This window comes from Manis pentadactyla, chromosome 1 (assembly GCF_030020395.1).
Source record: "Manis pentadactyla isolate mManPen7 chromosome 1, mManPen7.hap1, whole genome shotgun sequence".
NCBI lineage: Eukaryota > Metazoa > Chordata > Mammalia > Pholidota > Manidae > Manis > Manis pentadactyla.
In genome coordinates, this window is record NC_080019.1 from 42,810,670 (window position 1) to 42,820,826 (window position 10,157).

The following is a 10,157-nucleotide window of genomic DNA, read 5'->3' on the forward strand; positions in this document are numbered from 1 at the left end:
GAATGAAACTGGATTATTGTTTAACCCCATACACAAAAGTAAACTTGAAATGGATCAAAGACCTGAGTGTAACTGATAAAAGCAAAAAATTCTTAGAAAAAAACATAGGCAAAAATCTCTTGAATATAAACATGAGCAACTTTTTCCTGAACACATCTCCTCAGGCAAGGGAAACAAGCAAAAGTGAACAAATGGGACTACATCAAACTAAAAAGCTTCTGTTAAGCAAAGGACACCATCAGTAGAACAAATAGGCATCCTACAGTATGGGAAAATATATTTGTAAATGACATATCTGATAAGGGGTTGACATCCAAAATATATGGAGAACTCACACACCTCAACACCCAAAAAGCAAATAACCCAATTAAAAATGGACAGAGGATATGAACAGACACTTCTCCAAAGAAATTCAGATAGCCAACAGGCACATGAAAAGATGCTCCACATCACTAATTATCAGGCAAATGCAATTTAAAACCACAATGAGATATCACCCCACAGCAGTTAAGATGACCAACATCGAAAAGACTAGAAACAACAAATGCTGGTGAGGATGCGGAGAAAGGGGAACCCTCCTACACTGCTGGTGGGAATGTAAATTAGTTCAACCATTGTGGAAAGCAATAGAGGTCCTTGAAAAACTAAAAATAGAAATACCATTTGACCCAGGAATTCCACTTCTAGGAATTTACCCTAAGAATGCAGGAGCCCAGTTTGAAAAAGACATATGCAACCCTATGTTTACTGCAACACTATTTATAATAGCCAAGGAATGGAAACAACCTAAGTGTCCATCAGTTGATGAATGGATAAAGAAGATGTGGTACATATACACAATGGAATGTTATTTAGCCATAAGAAGAAAACAAATCCTACCATTTGCAATAACATGGATGGAGCTGGAGGGTATTATGCTCAGTGAAATAAGCCAGGCAGGGAAAGACAAGTACCAAATGATTTCCCTCATTTGTGGAGTATAACAAAGCAAAACTGAAGGAACAAAACAGCAGCAGACTCAAAGACTCCCAAAAGGGACTAGTAGTTACCAAAGGGGAGGGCAGGCTCGGGGAGTGGTGCAGGTGAGTGGGTTGGGTGGGAGTGTGAAGGGGATTAAAGGGCATTATGATTGGCATACAATGTAGAGGGCTCATTGGGAAAGCAGTACAGCGCAAAGACAAGTAGTGACTCTACAGCATCTTACTATGCTGATAGGCAGTGACTCCAAAGGGGGGTTGGGAGCGACTTGATAATATGAGCAAATGCAGTAATCACAATATTGCTCATGTAAAATCTTCATAAGACTGTATATCAATGATATCTTAATAAGAAAAAAAGAAAATTAAAGGTCATATCAACAGCAAGAATGACAGCGCTCCCATCTATGAAAGAAGGAAGAAATCGAATAGGTACCCTGCAAGAGAAAATAGGGCTTGTGAGAGTATAAAGACATTTGCTGAATTCTGTGCTTTAAAATTCCCTAATCTATGACTGGCCATCCAAAAGAGAAAGACGTGCTCAGAACGTGAGTAAGTTCTCCCCTTCAGGAAGTCAGTAACGTGGAAATGAGACAGCGACCATGGGCTTAGATAGAGTAGGGTCGCCTCCGGAGCGGGCAGGGCAGAATATTTGCAGTCAGAGCAATGTAACTACATGCAAGGAAACCCCCCTGCTAAAACTCTATGCTAAACATTGAGCTCTAGAATCATTCTTCAGTGAGATCAGTTAATGTTCCCCAGATAAAGAAGTGTAGCACATGTTTTATTATGCTAATCATTTGTAACCATGTGTAAGATTCACTTTAGCATGCTAAAAGGCCCAGGCCTATGTGCTGTCTTTCCTCCTTCGGATCTGACCAGGTGATTCTGGAAACTGAGCAACTAACTTAGCATGCAGACCCAGCTGTAGACGGCATAGTAAAAGGCAGGAAGAATTCCATCTAAAAGATAAGATTGCATTTTAACACCCAGGAAGTTCAAGAGGCAAGATTCTTTAGCAAGTAGACAATACCTCAGCCCACCTTGGGGGCTGGGCAGGCAGCCTTTTGATTGCTCCCAGACCAAGGCGCCGGTGTCCCAGAGAGAAATCAAGGCAGGAAATTCCTTACAGTTAAGTTAATTTTTAATATTCAGGGACCACTTAACAAGTCCCCACCCCTAAGTTTTTTCATGTTCTCAAAAAATCCTCAACTGCTTATAAAACCCCCTAGACAACGCACCACCACGGACTCTCTTGTCCCCTCCTGGCGTGAGCCAGGAGCTCTGTCCTTTCACTTTACCTCTAAATAAAAGCCTGTACCTTGCTCTCTACCTCGACTGTTTGTGAAGCTCATTCTTCGGCTCCGCAAACAAGAACCCCGAATTCAAAAGCAGTAAATTTCTTATGTTAAGTCTGCAAAATAGGCTAGAAAACTGATAAGAAACTTAGTGTCTCTTTAAAGATAAACATTTAGAGACCATCTGGTGGGTCTGCGTCCCTTGCCCTCTGTCTCTCAACCTCCTATAGACCCCCTAGACAGCGCATCACCCCGGGCTCTCTGGTCCCCTCCTGGCTCCCGCCGGGAGCTCTGTCTGTCCTCTCGCTGTATCTCTCAGTAAAAGTCTCCCTGGCTCTCCTACCTTGACTGTTGGCTAAGTTCATTCTTCAACTCCGCAAATAAGCACCCCAGCCTCAGAAATACGCAGAAGGTGGATTGAGCCGGGGTCGACCCTCGGGCAAGGATACCTAGAGCAGCAAGCAGCTCGGTTGGGACGCAGAAACAGGCCAGCGACCCCCCGCCAGGACGGAGACCCTGAGCGAGGAATGGGCAGGCCCTGGCGGAGGGCTCTCGCTTCCGGCTTCCCTGCTCGGCCCTGGCCCTGGCCCTGGCCCCAACAACAAATGTCTGTGGTTCGTAGCGTGCGCCCGAAAACCACAGTAAAGAGGAAGAGCCGATCCCCCAGTATATGGTCTCTGAGGGGCACAGAGAGATTCTAAACGCCCCCAGCTGCTCAAGGAACCCGGCGGCAGCCGTCCTTGAACGGCTGGGTTTGGGGACGGCGACAGGGTTACGAAGCCAGGGATCCTTACTTTTGCAGCCGGGCGCCATGGCGACCTCACCCCTCAGTCCCGGGACCACCATAGCCTACGCCCCCACCTTCGGCGGCGCCGCGCGTATGGATTCAGCCCTTTCAAAATGGCGGCATATTTGAATTTGGCGCTCAGGTCGACGTTGACGCCAGCCTGGAGGCCGCCATGTTGCCCGGTCGGGGGTTAGGGGCGGGGCTCGTGTGACGTCACGAGTAGACGCCGTCACCTCTGTGCGGTCTCGAGGTGGCGGAGCAAGACTGTTTTTCCGCAGGAGCTGCCATGAACAGGCGGAACCAGGTGTCGTACAAGAGGCCAGACGAGCCGACGTTTCTGGCGCGCTTCAAGGAACGGGTCGGGTACAGGGAAGGGCCCACCGTAGAGACCAAGGTGAGCCCGGGGCAGTCGCGTTATCTCAGGAACGCGGCCCTCCCCGCCACTTCCGGCCTCTGCTTTGACTTGGAAGCTCGGTACTGATCCGTACCCGCTGTCACCCTGCACCCATTCGGGGTGGGCTTCGACCGCAGGCTGGTCCTCTTCGCACTATAGCCTCTTGCGCCCAGGAAGCTCTTTGTCGTTTTCAGAGTGCTGCTGTGTTCTTGAAAATGACGACGCAGGAAAAGCGCCTCGTCCTTGGTAGATGGTTAAGAACAATCACTTTCACTTTCCTTTCTCCTCTTTATCACTTTCTTATTCCCAGACCTGTAGTTAGCAGGGTGGGTGATAGTATCGTCCCATTTTCTAGGTACAGAAACTGAGGCCACTCAATCAAATGACCCGAAGCCCTAGGTCTTGAGTCTGGAACATCTTTGGAGGAATGCTCTGGATCACTTTCTATGCTTTATCGTTACGAAAACAAGCAAAGAGTAATCATATTTTTGAAAGTAAGCATAAGCTTTGAATATCCTGAATCTGAAAGAAAAAGAGGAGCTTCAGGAAAGAGCCACACCTGAATAGTTTAGGAATGAAGTTCGGTGGGAGTCAACGTCTGAGCCCTCCCAGGCTTCGAGTCTAACCGTCTCACACCAACACCTGCCCTGCCTCTTTCAGTAGAAAGAGACTGTTATGCTTACGGGCTGTACAGACAAATAATGTATTCAGCACTCTGTAGACTCACCCCTCAAGTCAGTTAGAGCTTAGTAGAGGAGACAAGGTTGATTTATGTGAAATTACCCAATCCAGTATGTGCTAAGGCTAAGGTACTGTGCCAGGCTCTAAAATGTCAAAGAAATCAATCTCCAAAATGCCATATTATTTTAACATCTTCCTTCCTGACTCCTCTCAGCCTTCACAGGTCACCATGGGTCAGCATGCCTTCAAAGCTCCCCCTTCCTCTCTTCTCTTTACTTCGTCCACATCTCACCCCTAATACTCATCATTTTGCACTGCAACTACTCGCCCTCCTGTGTATGTCCACCTCTAAACCAAACTCTCTAAATTAGTGTCTTAATCCTTCTGTATTTTCCCAGCAACTGGCACCAAGTAGTAGGTGGTCAGTTTTTTTGACGCTGCCTGTCATTAGGCAAGGCTTCATGAGGAGGGGAAATATTTAGATTGAATCTCAAGCATGGGTAGGTTCAAAAGGTAGAGATGGAAGGAAAGAAACATGGGTAAAGGTGTAGAATTGGTGAGTCATGGACCGTACGTAGAGGTGACTGACTGATGGAAGTGAGATCATGTGGACTATTCATTAGGCAACAAGGAGCCGTTTTTGGTTAGAGATAAAATGGTCAGGGAGTGACTAACCCTAAGGACCAAAAATGGTGATGGTGGCAGTGAGAATGTTTGAGAAAAGGAACGCGGACTCAACAATGAGAATGTGAGACAATTTTATAGTTTGCTTGAGGTCTTAATGATGAGCCTGTGTGTGTTGTTAACACCTTGAAGATTACAATTTGGAAGGGTATTTTAAGAGAATTCTAGGTAGAAAAGTTTTCCAATTAATATCAGTGATTTGGGCTTACTTATTTAACCAAGAGACTTTTCTGTTAAGAGAGACTCCATGTTCCTGTATTTGAAAAACCAACTTCATTCTTAGTCATTTTGGCAATATAATCAACATTGTAGTGATCTATTCCAAAAATAAAAGAGTGTCATAGGAAATCATTATGTAATTGAGCTAAGTCACCTTATCCACATTCTTGAGAATTAATTCAGGAGTGGCTCTGAACAGTCCTCAGTGGCTGCCACCACTGTTTAGACTGCTTCACTTGTTTTCTGGACAACTACATAAACAAAACGTCAGAATTAATGATTCTCAATATAGTGAACACCAGGAATTATTTTATTCACTTTCCCGTTTCCTTGACTAAAAATACTTACTAATTACCTACTTTTTTGTGGTCTCTTATTGGAAACTTTGTCAGAAAAATAGGCAAAATTAATGAATAATCAGTGAACTAACAGGTATTAAGGAGAATGCACTTGTCAAATGATTGAGCAGACTTGAGACATAGACGACAGGGATGAATGTGCCTATGAGTAACTTGCCAGGGCTTCAGGTAGTTCATCATTTTTCATCCTATTAGTCATTCTTGAATAGATCAACAAGAATATTTCTTGAATCCCTCCTGTTTGCCAGGCTTTGTGCTTCTGCATATAGAGGTGAAACACTTGATGCCTCTTGCAAAGGAGCTTGCCTAGTGGAGACATATAGAAAAACATTGATAACACAGTGTGGAACATGCTGCCTGTGAGCTATGCACAGTGTGAAAAAGAAAAGGTGAGATTAGGAAAGCACTTCTAAAGGATCTAAGTCTAGAAGGCGACACAAGCAAGAGTTGGCCAGGTGCAATGGGGCTTTCTAGGCACTGGGAACTTGTTCCGAGACAGAGGAGGCAAAGGAGCTAATGTGTGCATGCACCTGCAGTATTAAAACCTAGCTGGGGTGCAGAGGCCATGAGCATGGTGGAGGATAATGCTGTAGTTGTAGATCAAGACCAGATCCTGCAGGGCCTTGTTGCCCTGTTTGGGAGACTAGGAAGGCTCTTTGAGAGGTAGAGTAACAAACTATTGAATAATGTGTGATGGGTGTGCAATTTTCAACCCAGCAATTCCACTTCCAGGAATTTATCTTACATGTAAGTTCACAAAAGTGAACAAAACATGCAGATTTTTTATGGCAGTAGAAAGAAAACTAGAAACAACCAACATGTTGATGTACAGAGTACTGGTCAAATAAGCCATGAGATGACCACATATGTAATTAAATAGTAGGCAGTGATTTTTTTAAATAGATGATTCTTTATGTATCTCAAGGCATTGTGCAAAGATATGTTTTGAGTTAAAATGCTGAGGGAGTGGGGTTTTTATGGTGCCTCATGTTTTTTAAAACTGAGTCAACTGGCCAAATGTCACCATTTGTTATGTGCATGTAATGAATACATGGTTTCTGTTATGTTATTCTCTATACTTTATGTTGGGGAGGTTGCATAATTTAAAAAGACAAAAGAAAGCAAGTCAAATGGTAGTATGTGTGGTATCCTGTTTGTAAATAAAATGTTTCTACTTGCGTATTTTTATTCACCTAGAAAACAGCTGATAGGATACCCACCAAAGGAAGCTATTGGAAGGGAGGAGAGATGAGCAGAGGTGGGAGGAAGAATACCTTTGACTTGCTGCTTCCTGTGCCGCGGTCCAGCCGCGACGAGTCGAACCGGGCCTGACGAGAGGGGGGTGGGCTGGAGAAAAAAGAAGACAGAACTTGGAGGGCTGACGCTCCTGTGCGTCCCAGCCACCAGCCTGGCTGCTTGCCTCGGCTGCTCCAGTTGGGCTTGAACTCTCACGAGTCTGAGGTTAAGAGTCTCATGCTCTACCGACTGAGCTAGCTGGGCAGAGATAGGAACAATAGGGCTCCTTCAGTTCCTCATGGATGTGTAACAAGATGTTCTTTGGGGCCAAGGCCGCTCTCTGCCACATCAGCGTTTTCTTTGTTCTCCACTTCCCCCACACCAGAAGCAGGGGTGGTGTTTTCACACATCCTCAAGGTCTCCCTATTTTCAGAGTGAGGAGCCTTGGCTCATCTTCGAGGACAAGATATGTTTTTGTGGGCAGATAACTTCCAAGGACTGCACCGGTTGTTCTCAAGCTTGTGCTTTCCCATGCTGCATTCAGACCTGGGGGAAGGTGCTTTACCATTCTGCCTACAAGCATGTGAGAAGACAAAGGCGGTCCCCAACATTCCTGTACTTTGGTATTGATTTTTTTGTTTTTTTGGTTGGGGGGGTTGTTTGTGCGTTTTTTTGTTTTGTTTTTTGTCAAACTTTAAGAAGAAAGGGGTCGGTAAAGAGTAGAGAGAATTGATGTGTTTCAGCACTGCCCTGGGGAGGTGGGGATTGCCTCAGTACTGAAGCTGAGGGCTCCTGACGCCAACAGCTGCAAGCTGGGGTCCTGCTGAGATGGAAATCAGTCCCAGTGGACAGGCACCAAGGGGTTACTGGCAGGTAGACCTCTTCCCTAGCATGGTGAGGCTAGGTCTTAAAAGGGACCTGAAAATTCATTGCCAGACACATTTACTCAATAAAGTTACCCTTTCTCAATTTACTAATTATGGTGTCTTACAGAGACAGTGGTTGTATTTGGTTCAAGGTCAGTGGCCTACAAATTGTTTTCCCCTTAGAGAATCCAGCCCCAGCTCCCAGATGAAGACGGTGATCACAGTGACAAAGAAGATGAACAGCCCCAAGTGGTGGTTCTAAGAAAGGGAGACCTGTCAGCTGAAGAAGTCATGAAAATTAAAGCAGAAATAAAGGCTGCCACAGCAGGTATGTCTGAAAGAAATTTGTTTTTCTAACAATTTACGGAACCTGGAGTATGAAATTATTTCTTCTAACAGCGTAGTATATTTGAAGGAGACAATCATAGGTTCAGATTTGGGCTTTAAGATTTAGGTGTGTGACTTTGAACAAGTTATTTCACCTCAGCCACTTCATCAATAAAATGGAGACAATAACTGTGCCTACCTTATTGGGTGGCTATGAGGATGAAGTACAAATTTAAGTAAAAACATCCTGTTTTTAAAAAAACAGTTGGTTAGGTTTACAAACTAGTCAACAGACTTCTATTTATTGCCTGAAGTGCGGTATGTTAAATAGTATATTTTTCATTATTCCTAAATCTTTGTTACATTGCTTTAGGGGAATATGCTGGAATTCCAAACAATTTTCAAAATACTTAAAAATATAGCCTGATTATAATTAATTGAGGACTGGCACTATCATGGAATACTTCAGTGAATGAGTTCTCGTAATTGACTGCCTGTCTGGGGACATACAGCCAGAGGCAGTGGAGAAGGCCAGGCTGAGCTGACGCAAGGACATCCTTAAATACAGAATACAGTTTGAGATTTTCTTGCCATTTGACTCTGCGATAAGGCAAAATATCCTTAGGAGGGAGAAAGACAGTTCTTTTACTTTGTTTTTGCTGCAGATGAAGAACCAGCTCCAGCCAATGGAAGAATCATGTACCGAAAACCAGTCAAGCGTTCCTCTGGTGAAAAATACTCAGGCTTAAGAGCAAGCTCAAAGAAGAAGAAGACAAAGGCAAAGGGAATAAATGAGCAGGACTCAGTTAAAAAGAACTCACAGAAGCAAATCAAAAACAGTTGTCTCCTTTCCTTTGATAATGAAGATGAAAATGAATAAATATTTTGGACCTAGTCTTCTTTAAGACTATGGGGTGTTTTTAAAAATAACTTTTTTCCTATATAAAGATAGACAAGTTCATTATAGAAAATTTAGAAAATACAGAAAAAAATTTAGGGAGGTTAAAAACTGTGTCCATCCATCAATACCCCCTTGACTTGAAATGCTAACTCTGTAGACATTAACTACTAATAACATTTTGTTATTTCCCTTGTGTGGGGTGTGTGTGTAAGTTATACTTTTTAAAAAACAAAATGGAGGTTGTATTGTCTGTGTTCTCTGTCCTGCTTCTCACTTGACATTATATTGTCAGTATTGTTCCAGGTCAGTAAAATTTAAAAGCCTGACATTAATTGCCACAAAGGATTCCATATTGTATCTTCCTCATTAGCAGAACCCCACTCTGGACCCAGGAGACAACGATGTGCCTCGTTGAGTATGCTTCCCCAGCTTCCGCTAAGGCGACCAGAAGACAGCTGTGGCCAGTTGAGAGATCCAAGTGGATCTTGTGCAAGTGAGGCTCTGATATAAGTGATCTTGATACAGGTTAGGCTGGTGACTGGTTGATAACACTTAGAAAAAGATATGAGTAGACATCTTAATAAAGCTACTAGATTTTTTTTTATAATAGAAAGGACAAATTTGGCAAGCATGAACCTTGGTCCTCTCTTCATCCTGCCTGGCACGCAGCACAGACATGAAAGCAAGGAGTACCAGACCCATTTTTAGGTGTGAGGAAGACAGCCACTTGCTCTAGGTAGGACCACAGAAGACCCACGGGGCACAGGTCGACGGCACGCCTGCCCAGAGGAACTGCCGCCCTCTGGACTTCTTGGGGCATGTGGAGAACGAACAGCCTCTTATTTAAGCCTCTTGCTTACTTGTTACATGCAGCCTGAGTTGTAGCAGTGGTTGGACATGCTTGTACAGAAACCTCTCCGTGTGTTTCCTTTCTTTTTTTTCCTCTCGGTGTATTTCTAATGATTTCCTTAGAATGAATTGGTGGGAGCAAAATTACTGGATCATAGTATTTGAATATTGGTAAAGCTTTTGATGCTTACTTTGAAATTGCTTTCTAGAGATTTATCATTTTATTCGTTTGCCATCTATAGGAGCTCACTTCATAATGGTGCTCCAGGCTTTTCACTTTTGTCAACTTTCTGTATTGAAAATAGTGCTTAATAGTTTAATTGGCACTTTCTTCCATTTCCCAGGAAGGCTAAACTTTTTCATATGTTAATAGACCATTTTGTTTTAATTAAGTTTTTGTTCATTTTCCATTAGTATAATCACATTTTTCTTCCTAATTTGTTAATTATGTAATCTATGAGTCTTGTTCCAACTCCCAACCTCTGTGTCAGATAAAGAGTTAGCTATATTCTCTTGGTCTTTGTTTTAATTTTTTTACATTTTGATCTTTGTTTCATCTAGCATCTCTTTTGGTATGGT

General features: G+C 43.4%; 2 protein-coding genes across 2 annotated transcripts in view; one reads left to right on the forward strand and one right to left on the reverse strand.

Annotated features, from left to right (window-relative positions):
- Positions 1-3,225, reverse strand: part of KIF15 (kinesin family member 15) — a 167,600-nt gene extending 164,375 nt beyond the window's left edge. The window contains exon 1 of the mRNA XM_057497184.1: positions 3,070-3,225. Within this exon, the coding sequence (XP_057353167.1) occupies positions 3,070-3,121 (52 nt within the window). The 5' untranslated portion in view covers positions 3,122-3,225. The remainder of the gene's footprint in view (positions 1-3,069) is intronic.
- A 54-nt stretch (positions 3,226-3,279) lies between these two features.
- On the forward strand, positions 3,280-8,723 carry KIAA1143 (KIAA1143 ortholog). The gene is made up of 3 exons (XM_036883901.2): positions 3,280-3,456; positions 7,685-7,829; positions 8,494-8,723. Exons 1-3 carry the CDS (start codon positions 3,349-3,351, stop codon positions 8,706-8,708), a joined length of 468 nt encoding a protein of 155 aa, XP_036739796.2. The 5' UTR covers positions 3,280-3,348; the 3' UTR covers positions 8,709-8,723.
- The last annotated feature ends 1,434 nt before the right edge of the window (positions 8,724-10,157 follow it).

What these genes read in the sequence shown, in the direction of transcription:
- KIAA1143 (XM_036883901.2), top strand. Translation starts at nt 3,349, where the DNA reads ATGAACAGGCGGAACCAGGTGTCGTACAAGAGGCCAGACGAGCCGACG. An exon ending in GGCCCACCGTAGAGACCAAG is followed by an intron (nt 3,457 to 7,684) that starts GTGAGCCCGGGG and finishes TTTTCCCCTTAG; the next exon opens with AGAATCCAGCCCCAGCTCCC. An exon ending in AATAAAGGCTGCCACAGCAG is followed by an intron (nt 7,830 to 8,493) that starts GTATGTCTGAAA and finishes TTTTTGCTGCAG; the next exon opens with ATGAAGAACCAGCTCCAGCC.